We start from the raw sequence: 21,900 nt of genomic DNA on the forward strand, positions 1-21,900 counted from the left end.
TTGCTCATTGGGAAGAAGACCAAAGCAGAAAGCTGTGCAATGCACACAGGCACAGCCAGAATCCCTGGGCCAGGTCCTGGCGGGGCTCTGTTGTGTGTGATACTCTCTGAGCATTGCTTCGTTTAAAAAGGCTCCCAGCAGAGGGGCAAATTAGAAACTGTCCGTGAAAGGGATCCATTTATGAGTTAACTCTGAAGCTCCCTGATTGAGATAATTAATTTTCTAGCTCAGCTGGGGAAGGAGCCCCACCTGCAATGCCAGGGCTTCAGAAGAAGGTGCTTCTGCTTGGGCTGACTGTGTTTTTCCATTCCCCAAACGATGTCCCAGCGGACCCTGAGGTGATGCTCAGGGGCTGGCACAGGGATGTGTCTCACACTTGGCATTCCTCAGACACCCAGGCTGGTCCCTGAGCTGGGGGCTGCTTCCTCATCAGTTAACTGCATGTGGCAGCTCCATCTGATCCAAGCTGTGCACTGAGCTGCACCTTGAAATCTGAATTGCTTGCATATTCTAGAGCAGGCACCTCTGTGAAGTCTGGAGAAGAGCAGCCATGAAGGGCTGAAGTGCTTTTAAAAGAGGAATGCTTTACTCAGGGAAGGAATGCAGCAGCAAACAGACAGACAGCAGATACTTTCTCTCTCCGGCTACTTGCATTTTAAAATGTATTTGGTACAGGAAGGGGGGAAATTTTTACCTAAATCTGGGGCCAAGCTATTGATCCAAACTGGAGGGAGAATGCTCAGCTGAGAAATATTTTCCCACTTGTCAAGCTTCCTACAATGCATAGAAAGACTGTTTCCATACTCCTGACGTGGGGTTGTAGCTGTGATTTGTGTCTCGGGGGACCAATGATTTGTTTTTTTTCTCAGCAGCATTTCGTTTTGAAATTCTCTGCTTTTGCAGCCAGAGAATGAAGGGAGAAATGAATGTGCTCATCAGCAGGGCTGGTGATGAAGGATCTCATCAGTGATATTCAGACAAGGCCAACCTTGGTCGTCTCTCCCCAGTCTCCAGCAAGGTTGTGTTGAAATGACCCCATCCTGCTCGTTCTTTGGCCTCAGACCATGTCCTCTAGTGTGGGGTCTGGCCAGGCTCCCAGGCCCCAGCCCGTGGGTTTTGGGAGCAGAGCTGGGTTGAGGAATGCTGGCGAGAGGTAAACACTTACCTCTGAGTTCAGTTTAAAAAAACTTGCTTTGTTGCACTCAGAAGTAGGAGCTATGCACTGGGCACCTCGTCCCGCTCTGGGGAGCCCTGGCCACAACCCAAAGCATCTCCCTCACCACGTCTTGTGAGGACCCCCATTTCCTCACCCTCCATAGGTGTGTCGAAGCAGGGACATCTCCTCTCAGTGATGGTGCAGCTGCAGTTTACTCCTGCAGCCTGACAAGAGATGCTGATTGCACCTGTGAGTGTATCTGCATGGGTCAAAGCCAATGGCCACATCTGCAGAGGCCTTGATAAGTTCTTTTTTGAAAAATAAATCCACGTGAGATGGCTGTATCTGCCTGCAGGCACAGCAGTTCTCTGAAGACTTTGCCTTTTTAATAAAACACTTTGATTTAATGGTGTTGTTTTCATAAAGAGAAGAAGCTAGCAAGCCATTGATTCTTCACTCACGAAGAGGCACACTTTCAGCCTCCCAGTAGCACTGGCAATGGTTGTTCCAAACATAATGACTGTAAAAAAAGGGAATAAGGACAGCTCAGAATGTTTTCAAACATCCTCAGCAGCCTGCTTCAGTGTCACCCTGCTCACCTTAAGAACCATGTAATGGTTGCACAAGATCAGACAGCACGGCATTGTGCCACACATCTCTGTAGCCTCCTCCTACACAATCTGCTGTAACCCAAAGCAACGCATAGCAGCCTGTGACACAAAGACATCCTCCAGTGAGCCCCCCACCCCAGTCCCCTGAGCACCTCAGGACCTATGGCACAGGGGTATCCAGCTCTTCATGAAGCAGAGCTGATCCCTTCTCCCTGTGGGGCATGAACGATGGGAAGATCAGAGGCAACCAGAGGTAAGGGGTCTGGGACTGAGGGAGCTCAGCCTGGAGGTGCAACCAGCGCTGACCCTGCCTGTTTGCTGTGGGCACAGCCCCAGTGGTTTCCCACAGCAGGTCAGGAAATCAGTGAGAGATGGCAAGATTGCGTGTCAGTCTCCTAGGGATGGAGCTGGAGCCCTGATCACTGAGCCATCTCATAAATGTGAATTTCACAGAGTAACTCCTGTAGACCTGGTTAGCAACAGCGGCAGCAGACAGCCTTCTCCCCAGCATGATTAAAATCTGATTTACAAGGCACGGTGGACAGATGGCATCTGTTTTTTGCATCCCGTGGTCCCCACAGAATAAAGGAGACAACCTTCAAGGCTGCAGCTCTGCAAAGACAGAGAAATGACTTCATTGCCCACATCCCTGCAGGAACTCACATCAACGCCTCTGCTTGCACCATCCATCAGCCCTGTGGTTGCCTGTCATCCTCACACGTGTGCAAGGAGCGAGATTATTTTGGAGCAATAGACTCAAAGTCCAGTCCTCTTCACCCCCTTTGCCTCCTAGACAGTGCCAGCACCCCTGCAGGGCTCTGGTGAGGTGTTTGTGGGGCTGGTGGGGGCAGCAGGCTATGAAGGCCAATGTGGGGCTGGTGGGGGCAGCAGGCTGTGCAGGCTGATGTGACTCCACATTGCCTGCCCAAGCCTCATTTTCTAGTCATTTGGAGGCTGGCAAGGGAGGCTGCTTTTCATGTTGGTGCTGGAGAGGTGTGGTGAGACAATTGCACGTGCAGGAATCAGCTGTCCCCATGGGATGGTCCCCAGTGAGCCTCCAGCTTTGGGCAGTAATCCATTGTCTGCAGTCGGTGGCTGTTAAACCACTGGTTTTATGGAATCAGTGATTCAGGCTCAGCTGGAGGTAATGACTAATGTTTTTGCTTAAGACCAAAAAATTACATCTGTAGTCTCTCTCAGCTGCTATGAGCCTGGATCTCTGAAGTCTTAAAAGATGTTTGCTCAAGGAACATCCGCGTTTTATTAGATTTTGACATGGATAACATCAGAGCGGGGGAATCACCGTGAAGGCGTTTCTTCAAGTTGCCTCCTAAGCTGTCTTACTCACTGCAGCAGCACCTTCCCTTTGCTCCCTTACCAGCAAACTATTTTAGCTGCACCTCCGCTTCTGATGGCATTACTATGGATCCCCTCCCCCAAAACCAAACCTTTTGCAGCTCACACCGGGATCCCTTTCCAGGCTCAACCTCCCTCATCAGCTGGCACCAGCCCATCTGCTGCTTCAACCTCAGACACCAGCCCCACTACAAAATGAGCTGTCAGGTAGAAAAAGCAGGTTGAGGCTGGTGCTAAAGCAAGACCTTACCACTCTCCAGCCAAGTGCCTGCAGCTCCCAGCATCCAGGCAGTGAAAGTGCTAGCTTCTCTCCTTTTGTTTGCTCTGCAAATAAAACACTGCCTGGAGTTCATTGTTTCTGTGTGTGCTTTTGTTCAGCCACAGCATGGAAACTGCTTTTCTCTGGGATCCAGCTAGCTGGAAGATGGGAACTTCTGAATTCAGGCTGACCCTGCTGTATAGTTCCTCCTTGTAGGGGAAAAAAATACGAGTTTGTGAGCTTAGGAAGCTCCTTTCTCAGGCCCTGCGGTGAGATGGAGATGGATATGATAGAGTTTGGAGATGGCTGCTTGCATGAGCGCACTGCAAAACTTCCCAGATGTTTGTGCCTGCATCTTGCTTGCCTATGCCAGCACAAGCAGCTGCACCAGTAGAGCAGAGCAGTCTTGTGCTTTTATCTGGGAGCAGTGCTGTACCCCATCCTCACCCCCCAGCTGGACCCAAACCATTTGGAAACCCCCATGCCAAGCTTCCATACCCTTCTCCACAGTTGAGGATGACAAGGAGAAATGAGGATAAAGAGATCCCTGATCTTTGCACCCTTGGCTTTCAATTTCAGCTTAAATGGCAAGCATGAGCTCTTTCTTTATGCCTATTTGAGTGTCCTTCTATGTGATGCATGATTTCTCTCTCAAGACACACATATTGCACCATCACTTCCCACCTATGTCAAGGAAATGTTGGCTGAGTCTTTTTATCCTGAGTATGCTTGCCACTTCTCTGCTCCCGGGCTATTTGCTCTGGGCAAGGAGCAGAGCTGGCAGACCCTGCTGAACTGAACAAAAACTATTTAAGAAGATTTGCTCCAATTATTGCAATCTCAGCCTCCTGGTATGCTGTCAGCACTTTCTAGAAACCCAAATCTGCTGCTCGGCTTAGCAGATCCACTTTTTTTTATGTATTTAATTGAGAGGAGCCAAGAACTTGTTTCAGGAGAGGTCAAAGCAATAAAAAATTCATTTGTTTATGTACATAATCAACCTTGGGACTTACGTGATGCAGCCAGGATGGTCAATTAAAATCCAACACCTGCATAAATACTCACAGCAAAGCCTGTGCCACTGTGTCCCGCTACACTAATCATTTTGGATATGGCAAAAAAAAAAAAAAATTGAATGGAGCAAAATCTGCCCATAAAGCAGGACTGGGAGAGGTGTTTCCATGCCTCTGGTAGTGGGCAGATCAGCCAGCAGCACACACATGACTGGGGAAGCACTGCTGGGGAGATGTCAGTGACAAACCACAGAACTCCCAAGCAAAATCCTTCTGCAAGAGCTCATGGATTTAGGGAAAGATCAGACTTCTCTTCCCTGCCTCCTTCTTGATGTTTGTCGTAGATATGCCATGGATATCACAAGTCCTCACGGTGCCTGGTGTTGCATAGACATCACAAATTATGAGAAATGAGAAGGACTAGTTACTAAATGAAATAGGAGTCGGTGTCGGCGTTGATGGGCTGGCCTCATAGCCTGTGCACTGGAAGCTCCTGCTGATCTCCATCACTTCTGTAATACAGAAAGGTGACTGTTTTTGGGGGAGGAGAAGGAAGGGAACCCAAAATAGTCCCAGGGGGTGAGTTCTGGGGAGCTTGGCCTTCACACCATTCAAGGTGTTTGACCCAGAAAGAACCGTGAAGACGTCCAGTTGTAGATCCCTAGCAGGGGGCATGAAGTGTGGGCCAAAGCAACCCTGCAAGGGCTGGTTGGACAGAAAAAAACCCACAAACATCTATGTGACATGCAGCTTGTTCACACACACGCAGTCCACCTCATGAAAGCCTCCATTTAGGGGTTTCATCGCTTCATCAGTAGTGCCTGTGTTTAGGGTGTTCCTTAATCCGCATCTGCAAAGTGGGTGATGGAAGCAGGGAGATGATCCCCATTTTTGGGAATGCAGATCTGTACTCTTATAGTCTACTCCTTATCTGGAAGAACTGCTTCTGATTCACATTTCCATCTGCCAGCTCTCGTGGTGATTGCACAAGCCCTATTCATCCATCAGTCTCCTTTTGCAGTGGCAAAAGGGCAAGGCACAGTAGAGAGGCACACAAGAAGAAGCACAGTAGGTGTGGTAAGAAGGTCAGATTTAAGGGAACTCATCTTCTGGATCTGTTTTGGATAATACTTGGATAAAGAGTTGGTGGAGTCCCCATCCTTGTAAATATTCAGGAGATGCGTGGATGTGGAAGTAAGAAACATAGTTTAGGGACCCAGTAGTTCAGGTTGATGGTTGGACTTGGTGATCTTGAAGGTCTTTTCCAACCTAGATGGTTCTATATTTGGATTCCTGCCAAGCCAATGCCACCTGCTGGAGACAAAACTTGGAGACTTGGAGATTTATGCACCATTTAAACTGGACTTTCTTAGGCATCCTTACACCAAAGCCCCTCCTCTGCATCTTGCCGACCTGAGCACATGCCTGTGGGGCCTGGCTATGGGCCATTTCAGGGAAGGGACTGCCTCACAGTTTCCTTTCCCCGTCTTGCCTCATGTGACAGCTAATTATCATTCCAGAGGTAACTGCTGGAGGAGCCATATGGAATCCATGAACCTTCAGTGCTGCAGGATTTTTTTAGGAGAATCAAAAGACTGCCAATGTCCTAGATGTTATTGTTGTTGTTATTGGTATTATTATCACTGCTGTAATAGCTTCCAAACCCTCCAAAATAAGTTGTGGACACTGTTATTGCTGCACAGGCACAAAGACGAGGTTATTTTCCCTAAAGCCTAAGAGGTTTTTAATTGGGAAGAAATAATATGTTCACAAACTCCAGTGAGAGAGCTAAAAAGAAGACAGCCCTGCTGCGGTGAAGGGGGGTTTTCCCCTGGGAAGCCACAACTGGGGGTGAAGCCCACTGTGCCTCCCAGCAAGCCAAAGAACTGCCTGCACTCAGAACCTGCCGGAGCAGCGCACCCGCTTTTGGAAAAGCCCCTTGGCAGAGTGCCTTGTGTCGGTCATTCAGACACAAAAAATGAGTTTTGAGTGCTGTACCCATGGGCTCAGCAGGAGCAGCCCTGCTTGTGAGCAGACATGGGGTTTTATGGGGATATTTCACCTGAGCACCCGTCCTGGTAAAAGCCAAGCACTGCCTCACTGTTTCAGCCCCTTTTTTTCCACGAGCTGTAAATCTGCTGTGCGCTGGCAAAGCCCTTGGGTTGTGCGTGCAGGCATACGTTGCTTATCTAATAAGCTGCTTCCTAGGCTCTAGTGATGCTGCTACTTATGTCATAAATTCCATGATCTCCCCTCTACTGATCATTAATCTGCTTCATTTCCCAACAATTTTACACTCTTTTGATAAACTGTTTGTCTAACCACTTGAAGGAAACAATGTCAAAACCTTACCTTAGGCATTCTCCCCACTAATGAAGAAAATCCATCACGGGGAGAGTTTATCTATTTCTTTGCTGGACATAAATAAAACGTCAGGCTAATTTGCTTGCATTAATCTTAAAAACATTGCTACAGTGATATTCTTATGTCAGAGAGGTGTTTTTTTTTCCTTTTCCACATAAATATTTAAGCAAGTACTGAAAGCATAAATAAACTGCTTTCTGAAAGGCAGCTTATTTTTATATCCAGTGATTTTAACAATAAATATGCACAGGGCTGGCCTTCCAGGGATTGTGACTCCCTTCTGGCTGTGTATGCTTTCACATGAGCAGGGATCTCATGGTTCTCAGTGGGCACTTGGGATGCTCTGCAAGACCTGCTAAGGTGGAAGGCTTTGGTGTCTTATGACTGCAATGGGCAGGTCAAGCAGTGGCCCACAGATGCTGCAAGAAGGCCTTTTGGAGTTTTCTTTCTTCCACAGGTGTTCCTCCTCTGTTTTTCCTTGTGGCATGTTTTTGGGGGATGTTTTATGCCAATGTTGCTGGGACTCCATGCCCAAGGTCACAGGAGATCTTGTTTGTACATCTTTGGCAGATTTATGTATTTTTATTCAGGTGCATAAAGGCTCACAGATGTTCCCACATGTGCTTAGCCAGCGAACTCATGTTACAGGTAAGGAAATGCAAAAAGCAAGAAAGATCCCCACTTCTCATGCAATGTTAAGGTCAAGCAGATGCAACCAGAAGCACAACAAAGGCTGCTGCTCAGCCCAGCAAAGCGAACAGCTTTAGCCACTGTGCAATACTCCTCCTTCCACTCTCTTCTTGCTGAGAACTTGGCTTGCATCGGGTGACAAACTCTCTTTTAGTGAAGCTGTTCATTATAATGAGAAAACAAGACTATGACCAATGCTGCACATCCAAACTAACGCCACAGCTACCATGGAGCTTTCCATGGTGTGTTTTCTGGATTACATTATGTTCCATTTCATTATGTTCATTATGCCCAAAGAAGGGCAATGAAGCTGTGAAGGGTCTTCAGCAAAAGAGAACTGGGATTGTTCAGTTTGGAGAATAGGAGGCTCAGGGGAGACCTGATCGCTCTCTACAACTGCCTGAAAGGAGGCTGTGGCAAGGTGGGTGTCGGCCTCTTCTCCCAGGTAACAGCAATAGGATGAGAGGGAATGGCCTTAAATTGCACCAGGGGAGGTTCAGGTTGGGTATTAGGAAAGATTTCTTCTCAGGAATGGTGGTGCATTGGAGTAGGCTGCCCAGGGAGGTGGTGGAGTCACCGTCCCTGGAGGTGTTCAAGAGCCATGTGGATGTGGCACTGAGGGACGTAATGATCAGGCAGTATTGGAGTAGGTGAACAGCTGGACTAAGTGATCTTGTCTTTTCCAACCTTAATGATTTTATGATTCTATGATTATCAGTCTCCTTTATTATTATGGATATTTTGGACCCAGGATGAGTTATTTTATTCTCCACCATTCTTACAAGCTAAGGTCACCTCCTCACAATGAATTCTCATGGGACGGGTTTCAGCAGGGCACCCTGGCAGAGGAGGAGATGTTGATGGTGGATGGGCTTTCCCTTGCCAGTGCCAGAGCAGGACCACAGCAAAGTGCTGCTGGGGCTCGGGATGCTGAGGCGCAGGCGATGCTGAGTGCCATTGCTTTCTGAGAGCACTCACGCTCGCTGATTAATGTCACTCTAGCCTCACTTCATCTTCTCTTAAGCAAGAGGAAAAGGTAATTGCCTACACTTATCAGCGCGGCTACAAAAGTATCCCCTGGCAGGCTCTAAACCTGACACGCTGCTGAGATGGATGCAACAGGAGCCGTGTGAGTGCCTGCTTTCTGCCTCGCTGGCTGCATGGGTGGACAGTTTCTCCAACTCAAGGGCAATGGGGCAGCAGCACGCACAAGCACCCATGCTGGTCTCCTCTGCTTCATTCTGCTCTCAGCCTTGACCACTGAGGACCAATTTAACCACTGCTTGGCTGGTGGGCAGCGCTGGAAGATATGAGAAGGGTGGGGAAGGTCCTGTTTTGTTGTCAGCATGCTCAGAAGGCATTTTGCACCTGGTTGCTTTCTGCCGAAATTGTCCTGGATGTTTGGTAAGATTTTTCTGCAAGCCTTAGAGAAAGCTTAATGCAGACATCAGGCACACGCCACCTCCTTGATGGGGGAAGGCAGAGCTCAGCTCTGGTGACTTGTCCTTGATTAGTAGGGTCCCCTCTGGTTTTCCCCACACCACTCCAGACTCTCTACTTTTATTATTTTGGGAACAATGAAGACATCATTAAAAAAAGCCCTGTGCAAGCCCCTCTGCTAGGCTAATCCTTACCAAGCTCTCCAGACAGTTCAACAGGTCAAGCCTGCCCTTTTCAAAGATGTTGGGGAAGACAGGAGTTGAAGACACCCAAAATCTCACAGATGTTCGCCTTCTTTGAAAACTCCACGTTGAGAACATTGTGTGACAAATCTTGCTTAATGCCTTCCCAAACAGTTGTTGGTTGTTTCAGAAAGACTCCTCTTCCTCTTTCCTACACCCTGCAACCCCTTTTCCTTTTCCAGGACATCCTACCAACAGGAGTTAATAAAAAGACACCTTTTGGAGAAGCAAGAACCCACATGCAGTTCCACATTGCTGACACTAAGGGCATGAGGTCGACCCATCACTGTGGGGCTCAGCGCGGTGTGTCCCTCACCACTGTCAGGTTGTGCTCCTGGAGGTACCGCAGCAGGATTTGTCCCCGCCTCTCCAGGACCTGCAGTAGAGGCCGCAGCCCTGCAGCACCTCCCTGGCTCTCCCAGAGCTCCTGGTCCATATACAGTGACTTCAGCAGCCTGCGGCCCAGGCAGCCTGACCTCAGCATGGCCACAGCTGTCTCTGGGAAGCTGAAATGACAAAGGGAGATGGAGACTGCCATCAGCTACACTGACCCAGAAATCATCAAAGCCTGCGAATGAGGAAGGGGAAGGCAGGGAGGAGATATCCCACCAGGTGCTCATGCATTGCCCATCTCACCTGTCTATGCCCTGCAGCAGCCTGAAGTTGAGCTTTGCCTCTGGTTGCTGTGGCCGGCCCGCATTGTCGATGAACACCAGCCGGGACGGAGTGCTCCTCCGGACCTACCAGCAGAGGTGGGAAGGAGAAGCTCACCTACCATGGGGAGACACCAGCCTAGTGTTTTAGGCTGGCTTTTTAATGCATTGAGAAACCCTGAGAGCCTGTGGGACTGGCAGCTGCCAGCACCTCCAAGGCACCTTATGTTATGTCCAAAGCAGCCTTTGGGACACGGTGCGGGACAAAGGGATCACAAGGACTGGGGACATACCAGGATGTGCACCAGGACAAGCTCGGATGGGTTTCGACACTTTTCATGGAGCATCTCCTCCATACAGGGCTCGGAGGCATCAGGCTCGAATCCACAGCAGTATCGGTCCAGGCGGTCATGAACCTGTAGGAGATTTTTGGGGTCCTCAGTGGGGGCAGATGCCCAGGATGGGCATGTCCTCAGTGTTTCTCACAAGGAGCTTTTCCTGTTCAGATTGAAAGAACATGTTTTTAAGGATCCTCAGTGGTCATTAAGTGGAAAAAACTGTTTACACCAGTGCATGAGAAAGACAGGGAAACACTCAGAAGTGGAAATGACTTGCAAAATGCCTTGGGACTGTAGAGGAGCCTGACAGAGATGACAATGACAAGTTTTACTGTTGGAGTTCAGACACCGCATGCCGTATCTGCACAGACCAAGTGGGCTATGCTTGTAGCTGAGCTGAAGGGAAGGGATGCACAGAGGGGAATGCAAAATAACCTCAGTGAGATGTGTCTGCTAGGTGCCAGGGCTGCGAAGCAAGGCAAGCTCAGCAGTGAGCAGCCCAGCTGCAGCACAAAGGCTGTTGGGTTTGCTGGTGCTGAGCCAGGAGCCGGTGTTCAGGGTGCACAAAGGCTCCTGAAACAGTTGCAGGGCTGGAGACAGTCAAGGGTGAGCGACTTACTAGTGATCCTTGCTCATCTCACTCTGATAATTAGCAAAATTTAACAAGTTGTGCTTCTAGACAGTGTCCAGTAGGAAACACAGCTATGCACTGCGGAAGATGCTGCAGGAAATGTAAGGTTTGTTTTCCATGGCTATTGCTTCCATAACCCTGCAAGAAGCAGATTAGTCCCACACCAGAGCTCCTTAACAAATCCCTCTATTTCCTGACATTTAATGAAGCACTCCAGTCAGCATTTCTCTGCCGGGAGAGCTACCCGTTAAAGTGCTAAAGTGCCTTTTGACATGAAACACATTGAAATGAAAGAAAACATCACATTTCTTCCATACATTTCCTTTGTCCACATACTAAAAAGCTCAGCACACCAATTTCTCACACCTTCAGCGTTGTTTTCTTTCATAGCAGAATAATTGTCTGCACAGAAGGTGAGGACAGTCTGGGGTGATTTATGCAGATATTAAATGTGCTCATGTATCAGGGAGAAGAAAGCTTTGCACAGTCCCAGAGGCACCACACAAAAGCCCATGATCGTTATGGTTGGGAGAAGTTTTGGGCCAGATTCCCAGCAAACCAGCATGGTTCTGCAAAAGCCACTCGGGTATGGAAATCCTGAGCCCGAGACGCCAAGGAGGGGAAGGAGGCAGTGCGGTAAGGACGCTGTGGTTATGGTGGTGGTGATGAGTCAGTGCTTCCCGAGCACCCCTCTGAAGTTTGCCAGCACTCCCAGCAGCTGGAGGCAGGGAGTCCATCTGGAGAGTGCCTGAAGAGAGCCCAGGAGGAGAGAGATTGGGACAGCATGCACAGAGCTCTGCCCTGCCCAGACACCTCCATTCCCCCACGAACATCTGAAACTAAGGGTATTTGGTGCCAGACCCACAAGGTGTGTGGTAGAGGCTGATTCTAGTGCCCCAGATGAGCCCTGAGAGACAGACCAGCTGGGTGGAGACACTCTTAGAGCACCCCCAGAGTTCTGACCAACTGGACCCCGCCAGCTCTCCCTGTGTCACTTACATTCGCAACTCATTCCAAATGGCTCCCATGAAGGGTACATCAGATCCTTCTGCTGTAACACAGATACATGAGCCACACCTTCTCCCATCTGCTCAGCTCAAAATCTGTTGAAAGCTCCTTTGATTTAAGCTCCTCTTTGGTTCCAGGTTTGGCTGGGATGGGGACAACTCCCAGCACCAATAGCCACCACTCCCAGCTTCCTGCTGGAGAGGAAAGGGGAATTTGCCATAGAAAAGCCCATAACAAAGGGGTGACCATCATCAGGAAGAAGCTGGGTCCACCAGGACCACTGCATCGTGAGCGACTATGTCAGCAAGGTAGTTTGGGTGTTAAAGAGGTGATGAAACACCAGAAAATTCTCTTTTCTTTTTTTGGTCTTTCTGTTGGGTGTAGGGAGGAAAAAAAAAAGGGAAGGACCAGGACTCCGCTTGTGCAGCCTTGAGGGGAAAGTATTTGTCAGACAGAATCTGTGATTGCTGGAGCTCTCAAGTAGTACACCAAGTCTGACTAACTTGCATCACCAAGAAGAGAAGGGGGCCAGGGGGAACCACATGCAAGTCTCCTGGACTTGCAGAGCCCCGGAGACACCTGTGGCCACCACCGCAGCGTTTGGATCAAGTCCCAAGTTTCTACATTCCCCATTTTTAGCAAAAAACTTGGAAACACAGAGGGAGAGCAGATGGGAAGAAGACACATTTTAAAACCCTCTAGAAGACAATGAAGATCTCAATGCCTGGCTGAGGGCTGCACGGGAGGGCTCAAGGCTCGTGGCTTCCCACTCTCCAGTATGTACTGCAGGATGCTAGAGCCATTTCTGAAGGATGTAATTTCATTTGTACAGCATCCTGCTGGCTTCGTGCCTCTTTGCGTGATTTTTCCACATGGGAGGATTCCATTGGAGCTATTAAGAAAAAATCTGTGGATTGCTCTTTGATTTATCATTTCACTGTTTCAGCCCTCTGAGGGAAAGTCTCCTTAAAACTGGATGGTTTTTGCTTCTGGAGACTCAGCTTTTCCACTGCGCTCAATAGGATTTGGGCCTGGGGGAGGGAAAGGAGTTGGTTAATCTTCCCATTTGTTTGGCTGTTTCATCTAAAATATTTCCAAGCCCAGCCACGACTGCTCCTCCTCTGCCAGCCATAGTCTGATGTTATAAAGATTAATGGTCAGAGTGTGCCAAAAAAAAAAAAAGAGTAATGAGAGCACATATTTAATCATCTTTTTTTTTCTTTTTTTTCCTCCTTTTTATTTTTTAAATGTATATATGTATATATATAATTGCCATTTCAGATAGTTTCCCCTTGCCTGCTAATCAAAGTTGCAGCTGTGAGGTGCCTAAACAGCACTTCTTTCTGTAGAATTCCCTTCTGCCTCCTCACAGTTGCCCCATAATACATGATAACTGCCTGTGATGTGCAGTAATCTTTCACAGCACAGGCTATGATTTTCCAGGCAGAAGATGAGGCATTATTCACTCCAAGAAGGAAGAGGAGGAGAAGGCACTACCACACAAAGGCGTATGAGTGCTGACCCCCATGCAGCACATCTCTGGAGCAAGCACATGGAAGCCCCAGGGCCGGTGCAGGAGATGCTGCCTTCACCAAGCAGTGCCCTGTCCTGAGCCACTGCAGCACCCATGTGATGCAGAGCAAGGGAAGCCTCACCAGGATGAAGCTGTACCATGCAAGAGCAGATATTCATCTCCTCTAAAAAGCCAGCAATTATGGAACACAAGCCTTCAGAAAACAAACATTTTATAAGAGTGAAAGATATATATATTTTAGTTTAAAGACAGCCTACTCTGAAAAAAATTAAAAAAAAATTGGACCTGTGCCTTCTTGTGCTGCGCTGTGACGGGGAGATGAAAGAAAGCTGCCTGGTGGCAGAGATTTTCTTTTTATTGTCAGAGGGACTTTGCCTGGGCTTGAAGCCTGGAGGATTCATGACATGTTTAAATCCCTGGAACTGAGAAGAAAAATTTCCTCTTTGGTTTGAATTTTGCTTGGGAAACCCAAACATTCAGAGCTGAACTCAGCACTGGGTATCTTCTCCACTGGTTTCCATGTTCCTTGAAAGGCCATGTTTGCTTCGAGGCTGAGTGTGCTGCCATGAAGGCAGGGGCAGGCCCCAGTGTAGGTTTTGGGGATGTTTTTCTTATTTAGCATCCTGCTGATTACTGATACTCACCACAAGCTCACTCAAGTCATGTGTGGGATTCACCACCTGAGACAGGGCAGTGTGGAAGGTGAAGGCACTGGAACAGGTTGCCCAGTGATGTGGTCGATGGCTCATCTCTGGAGACTTTCAAGGCAAGGCTGCATAAGGCCCTGGGCAACCTGATCTAGCTGTGGTGTCCCTGGTCAAGGCAGGGGAGTTGGACTAGATGGCCGTCAGAGGTCCCTTCCATCTCTAAGGATTCTACGATTCTACAATCTTTGGGACATCCCAGAAAGTGCCAAGTGATACCTCAGCAGTGATTTTTTGACTCATGTTTTGGCACTCTCTCCCAGGAAAACACAACTTCTGTGCAAACCTCAGGAGAGAAAGAAGCAATGGACAGCGAGGTGAGGCCAGGCTCAGGAGGACCTGGTGTCCTATGCAGTGTTAATGGCAGCCTCCCTCACGCAAGCCCTACCTGCAGGAGGAAGTCGAAGAGTGCCAAGCGGCCCCACTCACCACGCTGAATGCTTGCACAGGCCGTATTTCCTGCCACTGGGGCCACACTGTGGGACCGCAGCATCTCCTGGTACTGCAGCCACCCCAGGGCACAGGAGTTCTGGTCATTGTTGGTGTCCTCCAGGTGCTGGATATCGGGTGCCCACCAGATGAGGGGCCGAGGGGCACCGTTGGTGTAGCTGTAGGGTAGGATGGGGCTGGAGAAGCGGCGGGCCACAGCGGGCAGGCTCCTGTTCAGTCCCAAGACTCTGTCCAGGTGGAAGGCCACCACTTCATAGAGGTCTGTGGGACGCTTGATGAGCCCACAGCGCCCATCCCCACAGTCCTCCTCTGGACTGGCAGGCTTGGTGTCACCATCAGCATGCAGGCGGACACGCAGGACCTGCCCGTGGGCCGGCACACGGCTTTTGGAGACCACTTGGCCGTGGGCCAGCAGCTTCATCTTCTGGATGTCATCCTCTGAGAGCCACGGTGGGATTGTTCCACCAAAACACAGCCTGTCCTCCTGAGGTGAGCCACCCCACCTGCATGGCTGCTCCACACAAGGAGAAGGAGATGGGGCACCTCGTTCCCTCAGCCGCCGTCCTTCCCCCCTACGCCTTTTTGTTCCCTGGTTGGGAGGCTTGTCCCCACACGGGGTGATGGCCACATCTCGCCGGGGCCGGGGTGCCAACGGGAGCGATGCAGGTGTTGGTGCCACATGGGGCAAAGGGGCCCGGCCATGGTCCCCAGTCGGCAGTGAGGGGAGGTAGGTGAGTGCCAGCAGGGCCAGGGCCAGCAGGACCACCAGAGCCACTAGAGAAGGGTGCTTCAGCCCCGTCCTTCTCCACGGTCGTTGGGCCTGTGGGTCAGAAGGAAGAAAATCATAAAGGGTCTCTGTATTGCTAAGCCAATGTGTCTGCTTTGCCCTAAAGCCATTGCAGGCATCATAGTACTGGCACTTCCGAAAGCCCACCTTGCTGGTGGGGACCTGCACTGGCACCAAGCTCTCATCTCCTCCTTGCTGATGGCCAACACGCTTTATGTGTCTCTGCCTTCTGGCCCAGCACCACCCATCTGCTTTATAGAGACGTTCCCCAGCAATTCAGCAACAAGGCTTGAGACAATAAGTAGGGAACAAGGCCTTGTTCCTCTTTGCTTTGCAGTTATTTATTTTGGAAGCACAAGCATTTCTGCAGCAGAACATAGTGGGACAGGATACTGCCAAGGAAGGGATAAGGAATTGTTTGTAAGAGTAAAAGCTTGAAAAAACAAAAGCTGAAATGCTATAAGGGTGAGAGCCAGCAGCTAGAGTGTCCTCCAGAAGGCAGCTCACAACAATCACAGAATGGTTTGGGTTGAAAGGGACCTTAAAGACCACAAAGTTCCACCCCCCTGCCATGGGCAGGAACACTTCCCACTAGACCAGGTTGCCCAAAGCCCCATCCAGTCTGGCCTTGAATGCGTCCAGGGATGGAGCATCCATAGCTTCTCTGGGCAGGAATGCCTTGCTCACACTCAGCTTATGCTGGCCTCCTCCCATATATCTCCAGATCCATGTTAGAAACACATGGCAAAAATAAAGAGGAGTTTCTCAGAAACCTCACACTCGTCTGAGTATTTTTCAGAGCCCTGCCCCAAACAAGCCAAATAACAATAGCTCTGCTTTTTTGCATTTCTAAAATCAGACCTTAAGTGCTGCCGTCAATGTTCATGAATGCACTTGGGAGCTCTTACGTTAATGGTGCAGAAAGCACTTGTGCATGCACAGCCGCTGAGACCGCCTTTAATTAGGTAAATTCACACCCTTGAGGGTGCACACGAAAGTCATTTGAGAAACACTGAAAATGCAATGGGAAAAACCTTATTTAATCCAGTGAGGGAGACCAACACTGGCCACAGAAAGCCAAACGGATGGTAATGATTATCCTTCTTTTAATGTCAAGTTGGTTTGCAGAGTGAGTGGTTGAAGCATCCTTACTGTCCCAAACTGCTTTGTCCTCACCCTGGGCAGGTTTGCTTTGGGCACTGCAAGTTACAGCCAAGCCTGAAATCCTTTAGTGAGAGCCTGGACCACCACTGCCCTTTCCCTACTCAGCTTGCAGAGCCCAGTTTTCCCTGCCACATCAACAGTAATAGGGGAAAAAAAGTGCAAGTTCATCCTCTATGTTATTTCTGGCAGTCGATATTGCAAATTTAATAATAACCTAGATGATATAGCATTGCAGAAATGGTGCTATATTTACAAGCCCAGGGTAAATCCTTTTCCAAAGAGAACTTCTCCAAGCTCGTGCTGTAAAAAATGCTGCACTTGAAGCTATGGCTTCAATTCAGCCTGAAATGAAAACCATACATACTGCTCTGCTTTGCCAGCTTGACAAACTGACAGTACAGCACGTCTTCTCTAGAAATTAGGTACATTTCCCAGCAGGCGAGCTAACTAAAAACCCATAAAAAGGCTTCAGAGAGGTGCTACTCGTTCCAGGACACCGAGGAGCAAACAATGCATATGCTCACGCATCACATGGACATACAGCACAACCTGGGCTCCTGAGGGCACGGGCTGGCCTTTAAGAGAGATAAAAAACTTTCTGAGCATGGATCAGAGGATTTTATCCTTGATGCTTTGTTCCCAGGGTGCCTGAACCTTGGCGGAATTTGCAGCGGAGAAGCCTGTTTTCAATTGCTTTCCAAAGTGCATCAAATTGGCTTTGTTGAGCAAAGAAGAAAAGAAAAACAAACCCAAAACTTCATTATACAGGAATGTAAGAAACAGCCTTAAAACCACAAAAGATGCCATAGAAATACATGGCCTTTAAATGCGAGATTCATACCCGCTCTCCTCTGGAGCCTGCCAAATAAACCACAGAACCGTGTGGACAGCAGGCGATGCAGCCCACCGTGACCAATTTAACAAAGACCACTTCAACAGCCACCAGAAATCCTCATCCACTGCCCACCCTCCCAGGAGTGTCTGCAAAGCCTTGCATTCATCACAGCTGCCCGGGAATGTGGGGCTGACAGGGGCACATCCACACAATTCACCACACAGCATCTCCTCCAGGAGGGGCACGGCCCCATCCTTTTGGTTATGGTTGGGAAATGCATGAGTTTATCAACAGAAAGGCTCGCAGCGGCCAGGAGACCAAATCTCTTCCCCGTCAGAGCACGAGCTGAAGGAAACCCTCAGCAGAGCCCATGATTCAAGTGCTAAGTGCCGTCCTATATCATGCTGCCCAGGGAAGATATACGGCTCGCCAAGTTGGGCTTTACCAAGACAGCTCTTGAATTACGGCTGCCAGCCCCGAGGCAGCCCCAGCCCCCTTCAGGCCCCACCAGATGTACTAAAGGGGCCACAGGGGGAGGGGGATGCTGAATCTGCTGCCACATGTTGCTGGGTGTGCCCTGCCATACCTTCCCAGCTGGCACGTGGGAACGTTCAACTCTGTGACTGATGGAAAGGGCACTTTCTATCTTGATGCTATCTACCATGCAACTCATACTGCCATTGATTTAATCCCAGCAGTCAGCACATAGCACCACAAGAGCAAACGGTCTCCAGGATGCTGCACTTACGGCGCTTGAAGCTTGAGCCCCGTGGTCCTGCCGCTGCCCACTGGGTTTCCCTTGCCTCTTCTCCCTGCTGTACCCCAGATGAGCGCAGGACAGATTTCCCATGTGCGTGGGGAAGCTGCAAGAGGGGCCCCTTCCCCAGCAAAACAGATGCGGCTTGCCTTTGTGCAACATCTGCGCCCCGTGTGCCCGCTCGTCTCAAACAGTGCTGCCTTTGTGCAGTGGGAGCCACACAGAGGATGCTCTGGAGGAGGGCAGCAGCCCGCAGACCACATGCTGGGGTTGTCCGCCTCTGATCCTGTACACAAGCTGCCTCTGCCGGCTGGTTTTCTTCTGGTGGGAGACAATGCGCTTTCTTCCTCACATTCTGCAGGAACCAGAAGCCCTGCTCCTCATGACTCGTGTCCAGCTGCAGCATGGGACTCAGCTGCACTGCTGATTTCTGCAACGCATCCAAAGCCAGGACAGCGACAGCAGCAAGGAGCCTGGTGCCACCACAAGTCCCTGTCCTCACAACGTCCCTGACCCCAAAGCTTCTCCCTGTGCATCCCAGGGCTGCTCACCAGCTTTGGCTTGTCACCTCCAATGGGGTTGAGCTGGTTCAGCTCCTTTCTGCATTACGGCAGCAAAGGGTAAAAATGCTGGAAAGTGACATCTTTTTGCAGAGCGTTCTGAGCTACATGGGCTACAGGGAGGAATATGTTAACATGAAATCAAATTTTGTTCCCTTCTTGCTCTTGGTGATTTTACCAGTCCTGTTGATGAGTGCCTGAAGAACTGCCAAACCTCTCTTACACATTTTTGGGACCCGATCCAGTTCTATTTGTTTTATTGGGGGTTACATTTTCCCTCTGGCTGGGCTTGGGGTGAATTTCAACCCTTTTTTCATTTTTCAGCCTTCATAGACTGGCTCCAGAGTGCTCTGAGCGAGTTTCAGTGGAGGCAGCGTGAGCGGGCTGGCTCCATCTCCCCTCACTTGCTCCAAGGGATTTTTTTCTTCCTGGAGAGCAAAGGAGTGCATTCGTGGGATTCCACAGCTGCAGCCAGGAGTGGGGGGACAGCGGGGCCATTCAGCCCCAGGCTAGATTGAAAACAGAATTGTTCAGACGTGCCCATCCTCAAATACAGGAAGGTAATAATTTCATTCAATTTAAACCATTCCTTTAGTTCCTATGCCGAAAATTAAAGGGAAAGGAATCTGCTCCCTGCCTGGCTTTGCCTCTGCCCCTCACTTTCCCTTCTCCCAGCAGACTCCACCAGGTGAATGGGCACTGTCCTATGGCACGGTGAGCAGCCACAGGGCACAGAGCCTGCAAAGCAGGAGGTGCAATTCTGGCATCTGGCAGCTCTGCAAGAGCAGTAATAAAGTGCAGTCAGCCACTCTTGGTCACAGTGCCTTGTACCAAGAGAACAATGGAGCTGTTGCAAATTCCTTGCTGGTAGATATTGAAGCCAGAAACTGGGAGAAGTCAGAAATCATCTGAGTGTCTTGCTTAGTGTTTCTCCACAGATGAAGCAACAGGATGAGCAGCTCAGGCACAGCTGTAAATCAGTCTCCTTGACTGTCACTAACCTGCCTACGAGTGACCAGATCAAACTCCAATTAAAAATGAAACCAATCAATACAGAAACTTACCAAGAGGAAACAATGGAAACATCAGAGCTGTCCCTGCAAAGGGAGAATGGAAATCCAGATGGAAAGCGAATGCCCTGCTCCAGCAGGGAGACCACAGCAGCACCTGGCACACACTGTGGGCACTGTGAAAGGCTGCACAGTGAGGGCTGGGAGGGAGGGCAGCACTGCGAGGGGAGCCTGGCATAGGGAGAGCTGCCCCACTTCTTCCTTTGTGGGGAGGAATCACTTCTGATCCCTAGATGTGTGACACCCCCTCCACTCCTTATTTTTCGTTTTGCTGAATATTACTAATTGAGGAACTTGGACCAGCGCATGCAAGTGGTGGGATGGACACAGCTGAGCGCCACATCTCCCTGCGCACACACACACACACACCAGCACTGCTGCCCCGACAGATGCACCGGCTCCCACGACTTAGAGACATTGTGGTGACATAGGCGACACTGCCACGAAGATTCATGGTCTCAAAATAATTAAATACTCTTTCTTCGTTGAGACCGCCAGGCAAAATGCATCACCCTGCCTGGCATCAGTACCTCAGCCCAAGGAACTCTGTCTACGGATTTCCCCTCAACTTGCTGTGTGCATTCCCCATGCTATCAACAAGGACAGACCCATGCTGGAGCCTCGCCTGCATGTCCCAGCACTGGGAGATGTCCCTCCAGACTCATCCCCCAAAGGATGGGGATGGCTGGGAGACATCCTACATCACATCCCATGGGCTTGGTGCCTCCGAGAAGGCTCAGCACCTCCTCCCACCCCCAGCTCGGCAAGGAGACCCCCATACCATACCATGGCTGGCAGTGCCTGTCGGCACGCTGCTCCTCGTGGGCTTCACTGCACGCGGCCACTGTTGGGCTGGCACTGCTCCCCAGCTGCAATTCCGTGCAGAACCAGAATATTAAATACATTATATAGATATATATATATAAATCTGAGTGGTTGATCCACGTCCCCTGTCCCCCAGGCTCCAGGCCAGGAGCTGCCGCCCCGTGCCCCTCAGGCTGGTGGCAGTCCCCGCGCCGAGGACGCCTGGCCAAGTCCAGCCGCCAGTTTTCCAACTCGGCAGCAGCCCGGACCCACCTCCCGGTGGGGGGAGCAGAGAGGCTGGGAAGGGGGGAGCAGGCATTTGAAGAGTCTCTTTTTCACAATAAAAGCCCTTCTTGCTGCTTTTTTCCTTTTTTTCTTTTAAAAACGGCAGGTTCGATTTGATCCAGGAGGTGCGGGTAGAGGAGGGTGAAGTGACATGCACTGCTCCTGAGCTGGTGAGCTGGGACAAGCAGGGGAGCAGCAGAGCCCGGGGACCCCACCGGTCCCACAGCACTGCACCTGGCGATGTGAGCCCCAGGTCTCTGTGGAGTGCCCAAAAATGCCTTTCAAAGGTCCCTAGCAGTGTCTTCTACCATTCAATAGCAGCACGGCAGAGAGGTGCACCAACACCTGGAGTGGTGGGGAGAGGATTTCTGAGCAACTTGAAAGGAGTTCATGTGTTAAAAGCCATTTTTGGTGCTCTGGCTATCAAGATTTGCATCATTCATATTATGATCTATGATCTATAATCTATAATTATTCATAAAATCACAGAATCATAGAATGTCTCAAGTTGGAAGGGACCCACTGGATCACTGAGTCCAGTTCTCAGCTCCTCACAGGACCACCCAAAATCCAAACCTTGTGTCTGAAAGCACTGTCCAAACACTCCTTGAGCTCCAGCACTTGGGGCTGTCGGAATAGGCACGGATGGCTGCTGCAGGAGGCAGACTTAAGGGATCAGCAGCCAAACAGCAGCGATAAATCCACAAAGCCTAGAGACAGATGCTCCAACCTCAGCATTCAGAAATTTTGATCTCATTTTCACGCTTTCCTCCTTCTCATGGAGAATTTCTTTAACAATGTTCACTGTACAAAAAGAAAAAAGAAAAATTATCTCCATGCTCTACCTGAGCTGCATGGCCCAGAGTGCATGGGGCATAGCTGGGGGAGGAGGTGGGATGCAGGGTTCTGCAGGTGGACACCAGGCCTGGGCACACTTCTTGCAAGTCCATAGGATCACGGAATCATTCATAGAATCATAAAGCTGGAAACGATCTCTAAGATCACCTAGTCCAACCGTCCACCTACTACCAATACTGCTCACTAAACCATGTTCCTGAGTACTACATCTACCCTTTCCTTAAATGCCTCCAGGGATGGCGATTCCACCACCTGCGTTGGCAGCCTGTGCCAGTGCCTCACCACTCTTTCTGAGAAGAAATTCTTCCTAATATCCAACTTGAACCTCCCC

At 49.8% G+C, this 21,900-nt stretch overlaps 1 protein-coding gene across 2 annotated transcripts; it reads right to left on the reverse strand.

The window, feature by feature from the left end:
• On the reverse strand, window positions 7,950-20,687 carry FAM198A (family with sequence similarity 198 member A). Of its 2 annotated transcripts, none has more exons than XM_021388657.1 (5): window positions 20,409-20,687; window positions 14,388-15,269; window positions 10,078-10,200; window positions 9,768-9,871; window positions 7,950-9,637 (listed from the first exon to the last, which is right to left on the reverse strand). In XM_021388657.1, the coding sequence occupies exons 1-5, from the start codon at window positions 20,409-20,411 to the stop codon at window positions 9,427-9,429; spliced, it is 1,323 nt and encodes a 440-aa protein (XP_021244332.1). In that variant the 5' UTR covers window positions 20,412-20,687; the 3' UTR covers window positions 7,950-9,426. The 2 variants fall into 2 exon arrangements, with proteins under 2 accessions (XP_021244332.1, XP_021244331.1); XM_021388656.1 differs by having other exon boundaries at window positions 10,078-10,221.

The sequence above is a fragment of the Numida meleagris genome, chromosome 2 (assembly GCF_002078875.1).
Source record: "Numida meleagris isolate 19003 breed g44 Domestic line chromosome 2, NumMel1.0, whole genome shotgun sequence".
NCBI lineage: Eukaryota > Metazoa > Chordata > Aves > Galliformes > Numididae > Numida > Numida meleagris.

What these genes read in the sequence shown, in the direction of transcription:
- FAM198A (XM_021388656.1), bottom strand. An exon ending in TCTTCGACTTCCTCCTGCAG is followed by an intron (nt 10,222 to 14,387) that starts GTAGGGCTTGCG and finishes GCCCCCACTGAG; the next exon opens with GACCCCAAAAATCTCCTACA. An exon ending in CTGCTGCAGGGCATAGACAG is followed by an intron (nt 9,638 to 9,767) that starts GTGAGATGGGCA and finishes TTGTCATTTCAG; the next exon opens with CTTCCCAGAGACAGCTGTGG.